This window comes from Hyla sarda, chromosome 6, assembly GCF_029499605.1.
Source record: "Hyla sarda isolate aHylSar1 chromosome 6, aHylSar1.hap1, whole genome shotgun sequence".
NCBI lineage: Eukaryota > Metazoa > Chordata > Amphibia > Anura > Hylidae > Hyla > Hyla sarda.
In genome coordinates this window covers 172,791,763-172,811,631 of record NC_079194.1, presented here as the reverse complement: position 1 = coordinate 172,811,631, position 19,869 = coordinate 172,791,763, and the positions used below count along the sequence as shown (strand labels likewise).

General features: G+C 42.2%; 1 protein-coding gene across 1 annotated transcript; it reads left to right on the top strand.

The window, feature by feature from the left end:
• The first annotated feature begins 6,286 nt into the window (after positions 1 to 6,286).
• Positions 6,287 to 9,373, top strand: LOC130277658 (protein spinster homolog 1-like). The gene is made up of 2 exons (XM_056528386.1): positions 6,287 to 6,439; positions 7,815 to 9,373. Exon 2 carries the CDS (start codon positions 7,840 to 7,842, stop codon positions 9,352 to 9,354), a length of 1,515 nt encoding a protein of 504 aa, XP_056384361.1. The 5' UTR covers positions 6,287 to 6,439; positions 7,815 to 7,839; the 3' UTR covers positions 9,355 to 9,373.
• Positions 9,374 to 19,869: the final 10,496 nt, after the last annotated feature.

Sequence of the window (19,869 nt, the reverse complement as noted above, 5' to 3'; positions counted from 1 at the left end):
CTACTCCCAGCATTCCCGGACAGTCTCTAGCTGTCAAGGCATGCTGGAAGTTATAGTTTTGCAACAGCTGGAGGCACACTTATTTGTAAACACTGGTGTAACACTGGAGGCACACTGATTTGTAAAACTGGTGCTGAAACAATGATGACACTGAGAGCACCGTGATTCACTGACCTGCAGGAAAAGCAGAAGGCGGCGAACAGAGAACGGGACACCAATATTGGAGCAATGGGGGAGCATAGACAGTTGAGTTAGTTTCTTTTGGAATAATTTTCATCCCTGGCACAGTGGATAAAACTAAAATAAAATACTAAAAAGCCAGCAAGTAGAAGTAAAACGTCCGTCTTTATTCAGGGTTCTTCCTTAAAAGCCTTCACGGTGGCAGACAAACCGTGAACATATCAAAAATATGAAATATTGCACAAACAGAGGGGGGTCCCAAGCATGGCTGACGCGTTTCTGATCTATCGATCCTTACTCATAGCCTGTAGATCCTCAAATGAGGCACCCTTATGTACTCCAGGGCATTTTCCCCATTCCCACAGGAAGGGGAGGGTCAGGTCCACATCACATGTGCACGTGATTAAAACCAAAACAAAAACATGGGACCAAACACAGATAAATTATTCGGAGACATATCAGTTATGTAATATTAAATCTGTTTTGCTATTTAGACCATGGGGTTGAATGCAATTCAAAAGATAAATCCACATGAGTTCCCTATTGTAGAGGGATCGAACATGGTCACCTCCCCTTTTATTTAGGTTCACTTTCTCAATGCCTGAGAACCTGAGGGAAGTGGTGTCTGAATTATGACATATTAGAAAATGTTTAGATATGTTAGAAATGTTCGAGCTTAAAGGGCCAGCAGCATGTCTAATGTGCTCTTGCATGCGTTTTTTAAGGGACCTTTTGGTGGAACCCACATATGTTACCGTACATACTCGAGTATAAGCCGAGTTTTTCAGCACGATTTTTCGTGCTGAAAACACCCCCCTTGGCTTATAGTCCAGTGAACTCTCCGCCCTCAGTGGTCTTCAACCTGCGGACCTCCAGATGTTTCAAAACTACAATTCCCAGCTTGCTGGGAGTTGTAGTTTTGAAACCTCTGGAGGTCCGCAGGTTGAAGACCACTGCGGCCTTCGACATCATCCAGCCCCCTCACACCCCCTTTAGTTCTGTACTCATCTCCACTCAGCGGGATGTTAGGGTCCGGTCCGGTGCTGCAGGACTGTCCTGTGGGGAGGTCGTCCAGTGGGATAGTGGTTCCGGGCTGCCATCTTCACTGAGGGGCCTCTTCTCCGCGCTTCGGGTCCGGCCCCGGAATAGTCACATTGCCTTGACGACGACGCAGAGGGACGTTCATTACCAACGTCCCTCTGCGTCGTCGTCAAGGCAATGCCTCTATTCCGGGCCCGAAGCGCAGAGAAGAGGCCCCCCGATGAAGATGGCAGCCCGGAGAGGAGTGAGAGGGGGGGGGCTGGATGATATCAAAGGCCGCAGTGGTCTTCAACCGATGGCTGCCCGGGCTTGCTGGGAGTTGTAGTTTTGAAACATCTGGAGGTCCGCAGGTTGAAGACCACTGTATCAGACATTGACAAGCGGTGATGATGAAGGTGGGGGGGGGGCTGATGACATGTGGTGATGATGGGGGGTGGGATTATGACAAGGGGATGATGAAGGGTGGGGGGGGTGGTCTGATGACAGGGGGATGATGAAGGGGGGGAGGGGTGATGACAAGGGGATGATGAAGGGGGGTGGGGATGATGACAAGGGGATGATGAAGGGGGGTGTGGGATGATGACAAGGGGATGATGAAGAGGGAGATGGGGCTGATGACATGTGGTGATGATGGGGGGGGATTATGACAAGGGGATGATGAAGGGTGGGGGGGTGGGATGATGACAGGGGGATGATGAAGGGGGGAGGGGTGATGACAAGGGGATGATTAAGGGGGGTGGGGATGATGACAATGGGATGATGAAGGGGGGGTGTGGGATGATGACAAAGAGATGATGAAGAGGGGGTGAGGGATGATGACATGGGGATGATGAAGGGGGGTGTGGGATGATGACAAGGGGATGATGAAGGGGGGGTGTGGGATGATGACAAGGGGATGATGACAGGCGGTGATGATTAAGGGGGGATGATGACAGGCGGTGATGATGAAGGGGGGATGATGACAGGGTGATGATGATGAGGGTGTTGATGATGGGGGTCTGGATGATGACAGGGGGGATGATGTATTTCCCACCCTAGGCTTATACTCGAGTCAATAACTTTTCCTGGGTTTTTGGGGTGAAATTAGGGGCCTCGGCTTATATTCGGGTCGGCTTATACTCGAGTATATACAGTAAGTGACATTGTGTGCACATGATTTTATATAAAACAAAAGTGCTATCACAGTTTATAAAGTTGTGAATGACATGGCATTTGCCATCCACCGTACCTTCTATTTTCTGGCATTTTTCGGCAAAGGGACATACCACACACAGCGATTTACCGCACTTGTGGAAGCCCTTGGTGCTAATCCACTGGGTGGTAACACTAGCCGTGTCCACCATACTGGGAACAAGGAGATTGGATAGAGTACGTGCCCGCCTCTGTTGATAGCAAAGATAAGTGTTTAATTACAATGCGTTTGATGTCATTAAATTCTGGACTGTACGTGGTGACAAATGTAGGACAATCTTGTGATTCAGTTGGTTGCTTACTTGTAAAAAGGGATTTTCGATCCATAGGATCCACTCTCGACCGAGCTTTTTTCAAGAGCCATCCAGGGTAACCTCGAGCCGCCAGGCGTGTGCATGCTGCATCAGCTTCCCTACGGTACACCTCGGCGGAAGAACTGTTCCGCTTAATTTGTGTAAGTTCACCTACTGGTATGGCTCTTACTGTTTGTTTGGAATGGCATGAATTCGCCCTCCGGATGGTATTGCCTGATATCTTTTTTCCGTAAGGATCAACCTCAATTTTATTTGTATCAGGGTTGCCACGTAATATGACATCCAAAAAGGGGGTTTCACTTTTACACCATGTGTGAGTAAGCGTAAGATTGAACGGATTATTATTGATATATGTCATGAATGCATCAACGGTCAGATGGTCAGACGACCAAATGATGACCACATCGTCCACATACCTCCCATACCATGCAAAGCATGTGGAAAATGGATTGGTGTCCGAAAAAATTAACTGCTCCTCCCACCAAAAAACTAAAAGCTTAGCCCGAGCTGGTGATGACTTTGCTCCCATTAAAGCACCCGTGCGCTGCAAATAAAAATTGTTACCAAACATAAAATAATTGTGTTTTAACACAAAATCTACCACCTCAATAATGTAATGTCTCAAATCCACAGAATATTTAGAAAATCTCATCAGTATATCCCAGATAGCTGATAATGCCAGGTTTTGCGGAACACTGGAATAGAGCGATTCAATGTCGCAAGTAAGCCATGACAGAGAATCGCTCCATGTGAATTCATCCATGATTTTTAGCAAGTGCTTAGTGTCCTTGATATAACTTGGGCATTGCATAACCAGAGGTTGCAGTACTGAGTCCAACCACTCGCATAGGTGCTCATTATGGGATCCGATCCCCGCATCGGCGGCGGGAATCGGTCCTTATGCAGCTTGGGTAGCGAGTGGAAGATAGGAATAATTGGAGCAGGCACGAAAATATAATCCACTTCTTTTTGGGTCAAAATAGATCTGACTTCCCCCTCTTCCAACAGAGTCAACAGTTCATTTTTAAAAGGTTCAGTGGGATCCCCACAAAGTTTAAGGTAAGTTTTATCATCAGATAGTAGATTTTCATTTAAACTGATATACAGTCCCGTGTCCATACATACTACCGAGCCGCCTTTATCGGCGGATTGGATCGTCAAATTTTTGTTTTTATTTAATTTCTTTATGGCAGCAGCCTCCTTTTTATTCTAATTAGGACAAGTTGTATTGGACATTACTTTTGATTGTAGATTAACCAAATCTTTCATGATACGGTCCTGGAACCAATCAAAAATTGCTGGTCTGGTCTGTATGGGGTAAAAATTTTGGTTTTTAGTGGAGAAGGTATGTGCAGTATTCACTTTATCACAAATTGATATCGCACTATTTTCAAGGAGACAGAGATCTCTAAAAGCAATTTGTTCTGCTAACGTATGCATTAGTGGTAAATCAGGGTTTATAGAAAGTTGAGGTGGGTCCGATGGTTCATCAGCATTTTCCACAAAAAAATGTTTCTTAACTGTTAAAGTTCTCACAAATTTATTTATATCCAAAATTGTCCGAAAAACATCAAAATGATGTGTAGGAGAGAAACCCAGTCCATTCCACAGGACCGAGGTTTCTTCATCTGTAATGATTTGTGCAGAAATGTTGATGACTTGAAAATCCTCTTTTATTACTTTTTCCGTTTGTCCTTGTTACGCTCCGAAGCTCGTCTTCCTATGTTTTCTGCCACCGCGCCTTCCTCGTTTTTTGACTGTCTTCTCGCATTGCAATTCTTGTGAGTGTTCACATATTGCGGATCTGAGTCCGTGGTTTCTGAACAATCTGAACTTTCAGTAAACTCCTGGTCAGAAGAACTAAATTCACATAGAGCGATTCTCTGTCATGGCTTACTTGCGACATTGAATCGCTCTATTCCAGTATTCCGTAAAACCGGGCATTATCAGAGATTTTCTAAATATTCTGTGGATTTGAGACATTACATTATTGAGGTGGTAGATTTTGTGTTAAAACACAATTATTTTATGTTTGGTAACAATTTTTATTTGCAGCGCACGGGTGCTTCAATGGGAGAAAAATCATCACCAGCTCGGGCTAAGCTTTTTGTTTTTTGGTGGGAGGAGCAGTTTATTTTTTCTGACACCAATCCATTTTCCACATGCCTCGCATGGTATGGGAGGTATGTAGATGATGTGGTCATCATTTGGTCGTCCGACTATCTGACCGTTGATGCATTCATGACATATATCAATAATAATCGGTTCAATCTTAAAGGGGTATTCCAGGCAAAAACTTTTTTATATATATCAACTGGCTCCAGAAAGTTAAACAGATTTGTAAATTACTTCTATTAAAAAATCTTAACCCTTTCAGTACTTATGAGCTTCTGAAGTTAAGGTTGTTATTTTCTGTCTAAGTGATCTCTGATGACATATGTCTCAGGAAACGCCCAGTTTAGAAGAGGTTTGCTATGGGGATTTGCTTCTAAACTGGGCGTTGCCCGAGACAGGTGTCATCAGAGAGGACTTAGACAGAAAAAAACAACCTTAACTTCAGAAGGTCATAAGTACTGAAAGGATTAAGATTTTTTAATAGAAGTAATTTACAAATCTGTTTAACTTTCTGGAGCCAGTTGATATATAAAAAAAAGTTTGGGCCTGGAATACCCCTTTAAGTCCCAGGATGCCCTTGGTCCTAGTGGGGTTAAAATGTCACAAGATTAAAATATATAAACTAAGAAGACACTGTGAAGTACGGGGATATACTCGGCAGGCCTGGAGAAATATTTTTCTAAAAGATGTTTTTATGTATTTGATGTATTTCCAGGTGTATATTAATATATATATATATATATATATATATATATATATATATATATATTTATATATTTATTTATATATATATATATATATATATATATATATATATATATATGTCAAAGAAGAAAGCAGCACTCCTAAAGCGTTAGTAAGTGCCTCCAGCTAGGGTCCGTGTCCAGGATTCTGAATATGTAGTTCCAAGGAAAATGCTGTGGCAAGTGGCTTGATAATGATGGTGTGAGACCATTGAAACGTTGCTCTTTGCACATTTGGGATGAATAAATAGTTTTCATTTTTTCACCATACCTTGAGTGCCACAGCATTTTCCTTGGAACTACGTATGCAGGATCCTGGACCCGGACCCTAGCTGGAGGCACCTACTCACGCTTGGAAATATATATATATATATATATATACACACACAAATCAAAAAATATGTTGCAGTCTCTTGTAATACCTTTTTTATTGGACTAACAGAATTTCGTAGAGACAAGCTTTCAGGATTCCTCCCTTTATCAAGTCCAATAGACAAGGACTAATGATCAAAGGACTTTATAAATTATCAGGGAGGAATCCCAAAAGTTTATCTCTACAAAATTCTGTTAGTCCAATAAAAAAAGGTATTACAATCTGCATCACTGGACTAATACGGCTACTCACATTTACTATGCAGATATACACATACCTGAAGATGGTTTAGAACCCTGTGATGTCACACATGCTTGTGATGATGTCACCGTAAGCTGTACAAGGAGGTGTGCGCCGGCTGCAGTCTCTTCAGTGTGTTTTGCATTCACAACCTGTGGTGCAAAGTGTTTGTTAGTGAGTTTCTATTTGCGATAGAGAATTCAAGATTTTGACCGTTCCTTGTCTGAAGAGAGAACCACAAGGTAAGTCTCAGCCTCTTCTATTCATACATACACAGGGCTTTTTGTTTGACAGTTTTTTTTTATTGTTGTTGCTTTTTTTTTTAGCAAAAAAAAACAAGAAATTAATTTCCAAAAGAATTAACAAAAGTTATATTTCTCATAGCATTGTGACAATACTTGGCTTAGGCATTAAACATAATAAAACGCACAGATAGTATCATGACCAGAGCTTTTTCTTGCAAAACTGCTAAAATGCAATTATGCCCAAAAAAGCTCCCAAGAAAAAGAGTCCTAATTCATGATGTTCTAAAAGATATAAGTATATGAGAAAGATTTGGTGGAGTAGTAAAAGAATAACAGAAAGATTAGGGCAGAAATATAATATTATATAATAGAACTCTGTGTGTACTAACAATAGAAATACTCTGGGTACTCCGAAAGGGAACACTTTCAAATCAACTAGTGGCAGAAAGTCATATAGGGGATGGATAGATCCCAATGAGGTGGGGTAGGTTCATTATTAGTAAATGTATATAGCAGGATAGCCCAATTGTATCTACAGTATGAAGTTCACATGGCCCAGTGACCATACAGCCGGGCCCTTATAATCCGCCATTACTGGGACAGAATCAGGGTTATCAGATATTACTATGACCGGAGAGGTTCAGGGTTATCAGATATTACTAGGACCGGACAGGTTCAGGGTTATCAGATATTACTAGGACAGGACAGGTTCAGGGTTATCAGATATTACTAGGACCGGACAGAATCAGGGTTGTCAGATATTACTAGGACCGGACAGGTTCAGGGTTATCAGATATTACTAGGACCGGACAGGTTCAGGGTTATCAGATATTACTAGGACCGGACAGGTTCAGGGTTATCAGAAATTACTAGGACCGGACAGGTTTAGAGTTATTAGATATTACTAGGACCGGACAGGTTCAGGGTTATCAGATATTACTAGGACCGGACAGGTTCAGGGTTATCAGATATTACTAGGACCGGACAGGTTCAGGGTTATCAGATATTACTAGGACTGGACAGGTTCAGGGTTATCAGATATTACTAGGACCGGACAGGTTCAGGGTTATCAGATATTACTAGAACAGGACAGGTTCAGGATTATCAGATATTACTAGGACCGGACAGGTTCAGGGTTATCAGATATTACTAGGACCAGACAGGTTCAGGGTTATCAGACATTGGTAACCTCAGGGAAGACGTCTCCATATAAAACACTTATAGAGAAGCGTCTTCTTCTGAGGCTGCCATGGTCTTAGTGTTATCTTGTGGTTCTGTGCTGGACATTTCTGCTCTGTATGAAGGATCTATTGTATAATGACCGGAATGATGGCATGTTGTCTAATGTGTTCACTTATCGCTCTCTCTCTAGTGTTTTCAGGCTCTGACCTGTGACCATGGCCTCTCCACAAGACCCATTGCTGAAGGAGGAGGAAGAAGCAATGGAGGACAATAGTGATATGGATGTAGAAAAGGGCGATATCCCTGAGAGGCAGAACCTGCCATCTCTAAGCGTGATGTCCACCGCACGTTCCATCATCACCGTAGTGATCCTCGCCTTTGTTAATTTGCTCATCTATGCAAATCGCTCCAGCGTGGCGGGGGTGCTGCCTTATATACAGAAAGCATATGACACCAATGCTAGTCTGTCCGGCTTATTGAATACATTGTTCATTGGAAGCTACGTGCTGGTCGCACCAATTGCCGGATATTTGGGCGACCACTGTAATAAGAAATATACTGTTTGCGCAGGAGTCATCCTTTGGCTGAGCATGACACTTACCCTGTCATTCATCCCTGACGGGTATTTCCTGCTCTTCCTGCTGACGAGTGGACTGGTTGGAGCCGGAGAGGCGACTTTCTGCACCATCGCCCCCTCCATCATTGCAGACCTTTTTACAAGTGACCAGCGGACCCGCATGCTGAACGTGTTTTACTCCGTCATACCTGTGGGCTGCGGACTAGGATACATCATCGGGCCCAAAGTGACTGATGCAGCAAGGGGCGATTGGCACTGGGCATTTCGGGTCACCCCTGGCCTGGGCCTCATAGCTGTGGCTTTGATGATTTTGGTCACAAAGGAGCTTCCAAGAACGACTACAAACGGGAAGAAGAACAACAAATCCCAGAAGTTTGCCACATGGGCGACAGATCTGAAAAAACTATTTAAAAATCGAAGCTTCATTTTAACCACCATGGGATCGACGGCTGTATCCTTCATAGTGGGAGCCATAGGTGTATGGGGTCCGTCATACCTGACCCACGCACGAACACTCCTACAAGAGAAGGACCCTTGCCGTGCTGAACCGTGTGATTATCACGACATCCTAATATTTGGCGTGGTTACAGTCGTTTCCGGCATTCTGGGAGTTGTAGCAGGGACGGAGATAAGTAAAAGATATCGCAAATCCAACCCACGGGCGGACCCGCTTGTGTGTGGATGCGCGATGATGCTCTCCGCCCCTTTTCTTCTGTTGGCATTGACTTTTGGCAACATCAGCCTTGTTGCCACCAACATCTTTATCTTCATCGGAGAGACGCTTCTGTCAGTAAATTTCACCCTCATATCTGACATTATACTAAAAGTAGTAACTCCGTGGAGGAGATCTTCAGCCCTGGCCGTGCAGATGACAATCTATCACCTCCTAGGTGACGCCGGCAGCCCGTACCTCATCGGCCTGATATCTGACACCTACGAACGAGGATATGCCAAATCCCCTCTTCTGAAATACCGCAGCCTGGAGTATGCCCTCATGACCTGCACCATAATGGCAGTCATCGGAGGGGCCTTCTTCATGGCTACGGCCCTATATATAGAGAGGGATGAAAAAGAAGCAGAGATGGAATCAGAACCTCCGTCATCCTCCTCCTCCTCACTGCTTCCTGCCGATGAGGACCGCGCTTCAGACTGAGGAAAAGTCATTGCTTACCTTTATCTCGTTTACTTCATAAAAAAAAATTAAGAAAAAAATAACTGCATTTGTTCTATGTTCCACTTTACTCCTTATTCTCTACCCAGGGGCGGACACAGACAGCAGAGAGCCCTTGTGCAAAGAATGTGCCTGTGCCCCCCCCCCCCCCCAAAACATCAATTGTTCAGCACCCCCCCTCCATGTGTCACTTACTCAGGTGGACCCCCATATGTCACTTGCTGTATAAGTTTCTAATTATTTATTAAGGCCTCCCATATGCCGCAGCTCATTCAAGCCCCCAACATTAGGTAGTATAGATTCCCAACATTAGGTAGCATAGATTCCCCACATTAGGTAGCATAGTTTCCTCACATTAGGTAGCATAGTTTGCCCACATTAGGTAGCATAGTTTGCCCACATTAGGTAGCATAGTTTCCCCACAATAGGTAGCACAGATTCCCCACATTAGGTAACATAGTTTCCCCACATTAGGTAGCATAGTTTCCCCACATTAGGTAGCACAGATTCCCCACATTAGGTAACATAGTTTCCCCACATTAGGTAGCATAGTTTCCCCACATTAGGTAGCACAGTTTCCCCACATCAGGTAACATAGTTTCCCCACATTAGGTAACATAGTTTCCCCACATTAGGTAGCATAGTTTGCCCACATTAGGTAGCACAGATTCCCCACATTAGGTAACATAGTTTCCCCACATTAGGTAGCACAGATTCCCCATATTAGGTAACATAGTTTCCCCACATTAAGTAGCATAGCTTCCCCACATTAGGTAGCATACTTTCCCCACATTAGGTAGCATAGTTTCCCCACATTAGGTAGCACAGATTCCCCACATTAGGTAACATAGTTTCCCCACATTAGGTAGCATAGATTCCTCACATTAGGTAGCCATAGCCCCCCCCCCCCCCCAAACACACAGACAGACACAGACACACACAGAGACACACTTACCTGCCCTGCACAGCGCTTCTCCTCTCCGGCAGCAGCCGGAGTCACTGACGTCCTCCTGAGCGGGTCTGCAGAAGTACGTCACTTGTGCGACGTCCCTCGTCACACCCCGGTCAGCCGGAGGCAGACTCACTGTCTAAAGTGCCCGCTGCGCTATTATACCCCGCAGCTGCTTTAGAACAGTGAGCAGCGGCGGCGTCAACCCTACCATGAACCTACTAGGCACAAAAAAAAAAAGGGGGCAGCAAAATGCCGCCCCTGAAAAGTGCCACCTGGGACTTATGGTCCCACCGGGTCCCATGGTAGGGCCGACCAGAGGCGGCTCTAGACTTTGTGAGGCCTTAGGCAAAACTTGAACATGAGGCCCTGCTTTATTTTCTGCTGAAATTACATGGTGGTCCGGCTGTGAGATGGTTATACTGTGACATCACTGTGTATTATCCCTGTACTGTGACATCGCTGTGTATTATCTCTGTACTGTGCCATCACTCTGTGTATTATCCCTGTAATGTGACATCACTGTGTATTATCTCTGTACTGTGCCATCACTCTGTGTATTATCCCTGTACTGTGACATCACTGTGTGTATTATCCCTGTACTGTGACATCACTGTGTATTATCCCTGTACTGTGACATCACTGTGTGTATTATCCCTGTACTGTGACATCACTGTGTATTATCTCTGTACTGTGCCATCACTCTGTGTATTATCCCTGTAATGTGACATCACTGTGTATTAACTCTGTGCTGTGCCATCACTGTGTATTATCCCTGTACTGTGACGTCACTGTGTATTATCTCTGTACTGTACCATCACTCTGTGTATTATCCCTGTACTGTGACATCACTTTGTGTATTATCCCTGTACTGTGACATCACTGTGTATTATATTATTCCTGTACTGTGACATCACTGTGTATTATTCCTGTACTGTGACATCACTGTGTATTATTCCTGTACTGTGACATCACTGTGTGTATTATCTCTGTACTGTCACATCACTGTGTATTATCCCTGTACTGTGATGTCACTGTGTATTATCCCTGTACTGTGACGTCACTGTGTATTATCCCTGTACTATGACATCACTGTGTATATTATCCCTCCCTGTACTGTGACATCACTGTGTGTATTATCTCTGTACTCTGACATCACTGTGTATTACCCCTGTACTGTGACAGCGCTGTGTGTATTATCTCTATACTGTGACATCACTGTGTATTATCCCTGTACTGTGACATCACTGTGTGTATTATCTCTGTACTGTGACATCACTGTGTGCATTATCTCTGTACTGTGACATCACTGTGTATTATCCCTGTACTGTGACATCACTGTGTATTATCCCTGTACTGTGACATCACTGTGTATTATCCCTGTACTGTGACATCACTGTGTATATTATCCCTGTACTGTGACATCACTGTGTATTATCCCTGTACTGTGACATCACTGTGTATTATGCCTGTACTGTGACATCACTGTGTATTATCCCTGTACTGTGACATCACTGTGTATATTATCCCTGTACTGTGACATCACTGTGTATATTATACCTGTACTGTGACATCACTTTGTGTATTATCCCTGTACTGTGACATCACTGTGTATATTATCCCTGTACTGTGACATCACTGTGTGTATTATCCCTGTACTGTGACATCACTGTGTATATTATACCTGTACTGTGACATCACTGTGTGTATAATCCCTGTACTGTGACCTCACTGTGTGTATTATCTCTGTACTGTGACATCACTGTGTGTATTATCCCTGTACTGTGACATTACTGTGTATTATCCCTGTACTGTGACATCACTCTGTATATTATCCCTGTACTGTGACATCACTCTGTATATTATCCCTGTACTGTGACATCACTGTGTATTATTCCTGTACTGTGACATCACTGTGTATTATTCCTGTACTGTGACATCACTGTGTATTATTCCTGTACTGTGACATGAAGCACTATGAAGCACAGTGATGTCACAGTATATTATGAAGCACAGTGATGTCACAGTTTATTATGAAGCACAGTGATGTCACAGTTTATTATGAAGCACAGTGATGTCACAGTTTATTATGAAGCACAGTGATGTCACAGTTTATTATGAAGCACAGTGATGTCACAGTTTATTATGACGCACAGTGATGTCACAGTTTATTATGCAGCACAGTGATGTCACAGTTTATTATAAAGCACAGTGATGTCACAGTTTATTATGAAGCACAGTGATGTCACAGTATATTATGAAGCACAGTGATGTCACAGTATATTATGAAGCACAGTGATGTCACAGTTTATTATGAAGCACAGTGATGTCACAGTTTATTATGAAGCACAGTGATGTCACAGTTTATTATGAAGCGCAGTGATGTCACAGTTTATTATGAAGCGCAGTGATGTCACAGTTTATTATGAAGCACAGTGATGTCACAGTTTATTATGAAGCACAGTGATGTCACAGTTTATTATGAAGCACAGTGATGTCAGTTTATTATGAAGCACAGTGATGTCACAGTTTATTATGAAGCACAGTGATGTCACAGTTTATTATGAAGCACAGTGATGTCACAGTTTATTATGAAGCACAGTGATTTCACAGTTTATTATGAAGCACAGTGATGTCACAGTTTATTATGAAGCACAGTGATGTCACAGTTTATTATGATGCACAGTGATGTCACAGTTTATTATGAAGCACAGTGATGTCACAGTTTATTATGACGCACAGTGATGTCACAGTTTATTATGAAGCACAGTGATGTCACAGTTTATTATAAAGCACAGTGATGTCACAGTTTATTATGAAGCACAGTGATGTCACAGTATATTATGAAGCACAGTGATGTCACAGTATATTATGAAGCACAGTGATGTCACAGTTTATTATGAAGCACAGTGATGTCACAGTTTATTATGAAGCACAGTGATGTCACAGTTTATTATGAAGCGCAGTGATGTCACAGTTTATTATGAAGCGCAGTGATGTCACAGTTTATTATGAAGCACAGTGATGTCACAGTTTATTATGAAGCACAGTGATGTCACAGTTTATTATGAAGCACAGTGATGTCAGTTTATTATGAAGCACAGTGATGTCACAGTTTATTATGAAGCACAGTGATGTCACAGTTTATTATGAAGCACAGTCATGTCACAGTTTATTATGAAGCACAGGGATGTCACAGTTTATTATGAAGCACAGTGATGTCACAGTTTATTATGAAGCACAGTGATGTCACAGTTTATTATGAAGCACAGTGATGTCACAGTTTATTATGAAGCACAGTGATGTCACAGTTTATTATGAAGCACAGTGATGTCACAGTTTATTTTGAAGCACAGTGATGTCACAGTTTATTATGAAGCACAGTGATGTCACAGTTTATTATGAAGCACGGTGATGTCACAGTTTATTATGAAGCACAGTGATGTCAGTTTATTATGAAGCACAGGGATGTCACAGTTTATTATGAAGCACAGTGATGTCACAGTTTATTATGAAGCACAGGGATGTCACAGTTTATTATGAAGCACAGTGATGTCACAGTTTATTATGAAGCACAGGGTTGTCACAGTTTATTATGAAGCACAGTGATGTCACAGTTTATTATGAAGCACAGTGATGTCACAGTTTATTATGAAGCACAGTGATGTCACAGTTTATTATGAAGCGCAGTGATGTCACAGTTTATTATGAAGCGCAGTGATGTCACAGTTTATTATGAAGCGCAGTGATGTCACAGTTTATTATGAAGCACAGTGATGTCACAGTTTATTATGAAGCATAGTGATGTCACAGTTTATTATGAAGCGCAGTGATGTCACAGTTTATTATGAAGCACAGTGATGTCACAGTTTATTATGAAGCATAGTGATGTCACAGTTTATTATGAAGCACAGTGATGTCACAGCTTATTATGAAGCACAGTGATGTCACAGTTTATTATGAAGCACAGTGATGTCACAGTTTATTATGAAGCGCAGTGATGTCACAGTTTATTATGAAGCACAGTGATGTCACAGTTTATTATGAAGCACAGTGATGTCACAGTTTATTATGAAGCACAGTGATGTCACAGAGACTACAGAATGTACAACTGTGCGTATGATGAAGATGGCGGGATGCTATCGAAACGTCACACATACATGGGGGAATAAAACACTTTGTTTTTGCACCTTATCTGGGAGTGCCGCTGGATCTTTAGTTTTGTAGATAGATAGATAGATGATATATAGATAGATAGATAATAGATATGAGATAGATAGATAGATAGATCAGTGTATCCCAACCAGGGGGCCTCTAGCTATTCCAAAACGACAACTCCCAGCACGTCTTTGGCTTTATGAGCATACTGGGAGTTGTAGTTTTGCAACAGCTGGAGGCCCCCTGGTTGGGAAACACTGATCTATCTATCTATCAATCATCTATTTATCCATCTATCTCCTAACTATCTATCTATATCATATCTATCATCTATCTATCTATATCATATCTATCTATCATCTATCTATCTATCATCTATCATCTATTAATCTATCTTTCTATCTATCTCATATCTATCTATATATCTATATATCATCTATCTATCTCTCATATCTATCTATCTTTCATCTATCTCTCATCTATCTGAGATAGATATGAGATAGATAGATAAATAGAAAGATACATAAATACATAAATAGATGGATAGATAGATAGATATGATATGAGATATACTGCATTCTTCTGTTGCTGTATATTTAGCCTAGTAGCGTGCACCTGTAGGCCAGGTCCATATAATAGTTTGGTATCAACTAAAGTGCTGGCTGACTTATTCTTTGTCTGTATTGCACATACGGGGTAGTGGCTACCCCCATGTTGGCCTTGCACCCCACCCACCTCTATCAGGTGTGTATATAAGGTGTCTTGGATGTTCCAGATCCTGCCATGCTTACTGAACTGTTCACACAGAGGCATATTCACAGTGTAGGGTCCGTCCCAATGAGGCCACCTTATCGCGGTGGGACGGTCCAAGCTATTTTACCGCCGGCGGAGACAAATTTGCGAGCTAAGTGCCTCACTATCTCATAGTTTCACATTTGCATCTATTACACCATAGCTGTATAGTTCTCCATGTTTTATCTGCATATTCATGTTTCATCTATATCTTCGTGCTGGCAGTGTGCTGCTGCATTCTTCTGTTGCTATGAGATGAGATAGATAGATATGAGATAGATAGATATGAGATAGATAGATATGTGAGATAGATAGATAGATAGATAGATAGATAGGAGATAGATGGATAGATAGATAAAAAAAAAAAAAACTCCAGAAGAGCAGCACAACAAAATTAAGAAAACCAATGCAATGGTGCACGCTGGGTGTGGACCTTGGTGAGAGATCACTTGTACTAGAAAAAAGCAAGAGACCAGCAGCACACAGAAAAATGAGTGCAAAAAAGGTGGAGATTTATTGCATTATCCCAGTGTACAAGCTCCTTGAGAACGGCGACGAGATAGATAGATAGATAGATAGATAATAGATAGATGATTGATATAGATCAGTGTTTCCTAACTAGGGGGGCCTCCAGCTGTTGCAAAACTATCACTCCCAGTATGCTCATAAAGCCAAAGGAATGCTGGGAGTTGTAGTTTTGCAACAGCTGGAGGCCCCCTGGTTGGGAAACTGATCTATCTATCTATATCATATAAATTTATCTATATCATATCCATCTATCTATATCATATCCATCTATCTCCTATCTATCTATCTAATCTGTCTATCTATCTATCTATATCATATCTATGTATCTATCATCTATCTATCGATCTGTCTATCATCTAACTATCCATCTATTTATGTATCTTTCTATATATCATCTCTCTATCTATATATCATCCATCTACCTATCTATCTCTCATATCTATTTATCTATCTATCTCCCATCTATCTGAGTTAGATAGATAGATAGATAGATAGATAGATATGAGATAGATAGATATGAGATAGATAGATATGAGATAGATAGATATGAGATAGATAGATATGAGATAAATAGATAGATAGATAGATATGAGATAGATAGATAGATAGATATGAGATAGATAGATAGATATGAGATAGATAGATAGATATTAGATATGAGATAGATAGATAGATATATAGATATGAGATAGATAGATAGATAGATAGATAGATATGAGATAGATATGAGGATAGATAGATATGAGAAAGATAGATAGATAGATGCATAAATAGATGGCTATAGATAGATGGATGGATGGATAGATATGAGATAGATAGATAGATAGATAGATAGGAGATAGGTATATAATAGATTGATAGATAGATAGATAGATAGATAGATAGATCAGTGTTTCCCAACCTGGGGGCCTCCAGCTGTTGCAAAACTACAACTCCCAGTATGCTCATAAAGCCAAAGGAATGCTGGGAGTTGTCGTTTTGCAACAGCTGGAGGCCCCCTGGTTGGGAAACACTGAACTACCTCCCACTGTCTCCTACAACTTTCCCCCTCTCCCCCAAGCAAGTTACTTACTTTAAAAGGGCAGCATCAGCAGTGGGCACTGGGCAGGTAAGTCTTCCATACTGGTGGTGTCCGGGCCTGTATACACACAGCGGGCCTGCTCCACAAGGTCCAGCATACAGGGGAGTGAGAGAGGGGGAGGAGCTTCCTGTCTGCTCTTCCCAGTCTGCATAGCGCGGCCCCTGCGTGGTGACAGGGCTGCAGGCTGAAGATTTATTTTAAAAAAGGATGGCGGAGTAGATGGCTCCGGGGGGCGTCGGGTGCAGCGGGGGCTCGGGCCCCTTACTGGTGGCCGTGAGAGCTGCTAGTGACCTACTGCTGCTAGGGGGGGCACAAGGGGGGGGGGGGGGGCAATCATGATGTAGGGGGGGCCATGGAATTCCCCCGTGTGAACATGGCAAGGGTAACAAGAATTTTGCCCATGTCTGTATATCCCTTCCCAATCCTTGACGTACCTGTATATCATGGATCAGGTAAGGAGACTATAGCGCAGGCTCACTAATCGGGTCTGCATTATAACTGGCAGCTTGCAGCAGCAGACATCTGCCATAAAGATCACTCAGATGTCCGTCATTTAATTGATTAATGATGCAATCAATAGTGATCACAGCATTTAAACATTAAATGCTGGTAATCTCTGGTGTCTACTGGTTCCATCGGGAAAGGTGCCAATGAGTTGCAAGGGGAGCCCGGGGCCTTACCTTGGCTTTGGTGTCTTCCCTCCAAGCTTTAGCAATTGAGCGCAGATGACATAGATTAATGTTATCCAATAGCATTACTTTGATCTATGTAAGCCATCCATTATATTAGGCCCCCAAAAAAAGTTATTAAAAATATTTTTAACCCCCCCCCCCCCCCAACAAAAATATAAATGTCCAAAATATTAAATATTACATTCCTGATCCTGTATGGTCAACGGCATAAACACTAAAAAAAATTCCAAACTCAAAAATTTATGATTTTTGTTCACATCACATCCCAGAAAAATTTTATAATAAGTTATCAAAGAGCCAGAATTACACAGTGAAAAACTACAGCTCATGTCAGGGGTCAGTACACGGCAGTTAACAATTTCTTTAACTATAAAATGAAACATAACTTACCGTATTTATTGGCGTATAACACACATTTTTTAGGCAAAAATTTTTAGCCTAAAGTCTATCTGCATGTTATATGTTGATAAGCCGCTGCAGTTCAATGATTTAAAGCCGGTGCTTTAAATTAATGAACTGCAGCGGCTTTTGCAGGTCCAGAGACCTGCCGTCGCTGCCCGATTCTCTGCCCCTGTCTGTCCTGGGGTCCAGAGACCGCCACCGCCACTGCCCCATTGCCTCCCCAGTTTTATAATTACCTGTTCCCGGGGTCAGGTGTGCGCGTCTTATGGCTCTGGCATCTTCTGCGTCTTTTCTATGCGCTGCGCAATGACGAATGACGTCTTCAACGCGACGTTACCGTCAGTGGCCCGGCGCACAGTGACAGCTGACAACGCCTCCGGAGCCAGAAGCAGCATGGATCCGACCCCGGGAACAGGTAATTATAAAACCGGGGATGGGGAGGTAATGGGGCAGCAGCGGCTGCAGACTCTGGATAGCCAGGGGGAGAGAAGCGGCGGCAGCAGGACTCTAGACCCCAAGAAAGGCAGGGGGAGAGAAGAGGGCAGCGACGGCCTCTCTCCCCCTGCCTTTCCTGGGGGCTTCTGCGGGGTCAGAAACACTCTATCAGGGTATACACATGAGCACACACGCACCCTCATTTTACCAAGGATATTTGGGGAAAAAACTTTTTTTACCCAAATATCCTTGGAAAAATGAGGGTGCGTGTTATAGGCCGGTGCGTGGTATACGCTGATAAATACGGTATTCAAGTTTGGTATCATAGGAACCGTACTGATCCATAAAAAAAGTTAACATGTCAGTTTTACCGTATTGTGAACTCCGAAAAAATTGCACAATTTCTGGCTAATACATTATGAATAGATAAAAGGATGCCAATAAAAAGTGCAAATTGTCCCCCATAAATGAACCCTTCCACAACATTAGAAGAACAAAAAGTTATGGGTCTTAGAAGGTGAGGAGGAAAAAATTGTGAGCCACAAATCAAACTTGAAGGGTTGTGAAGGGTTTATATTAGAAAGGCTGGTTTAACTTTTTTTTAGACATTACCCTTTCCCCTTTATTGCTTTCTCCATCACATATTAAATAACTTTGAATAGTGCTAGTAGATAGTACTAGTAGACAATTTTTGAAGCATGTTACAACCATCTATTTGGCCAAAAGGTAACCCCCAAGGTTGGTTACTCTACGGAAAAAACTCGATGTACTGAAGTACATCGATCACGAAGCAAACTCTTCCAAAAATGGGCCAAGTAATAATACCAATCTCCCCGTTTTCACAACTGAAAGGCTCAGCAAAGCAAGGGCTAACCTCTTAAACTCCACGTTGATGGACATGTAACCAGTCTCGAAGCTGGCAGTAATTCAAAGGATTCTACTAACAACAGAGGAAGATGATAAAACAGAGAGGTTGCTTCAAGCTGATCTATTTAAGTAACTTTTGCTTTGCATAGAAGAAAAAGAAAAAAGTTAGGATCTTTAAACTGTATCATTTTGTAGATCTCATGGGTTGCTGAAAACAGCTAAAAAAAAAAAAGGTAATGAGAAAAAAAAAAAACTTTCACTATACTCTCCATCCCTGGAAGATGTCTGGCTTAGAAATCATATTAGTAGAGTATTTCTTCCCATTCAGCTATGAGTATATATTAGCTCTTATCGGTACCAATATATCCAGACAGTTTAGAAGCTTTCCTTCACTCTCTTTAGGTTTATGGGACTTGTTTAGGGTCAAAGAAGATGTTTTTTAAGGTACAATTACTTTATGGTGAGAAATATTCAACTTTACCCTAGTGCAAAATCTGTAACAGGCCCCCATGTTCTGGTTATAATACAGATGTTTTCTTGTATAGCAAAGGGGTCACTTTGAATAACTGCTACCCCTGCAACCCCAATAGCTA

Excerpts from the sequence above, each read along its gene's own strand:
- LOC130277658 (XM_056528386.1), top strand. The coding sequence starts at position 7,840 with ATGGCCTCTCCACAAGACCCATTGCTGAAGGAGGAGGAAGAAGCAATG.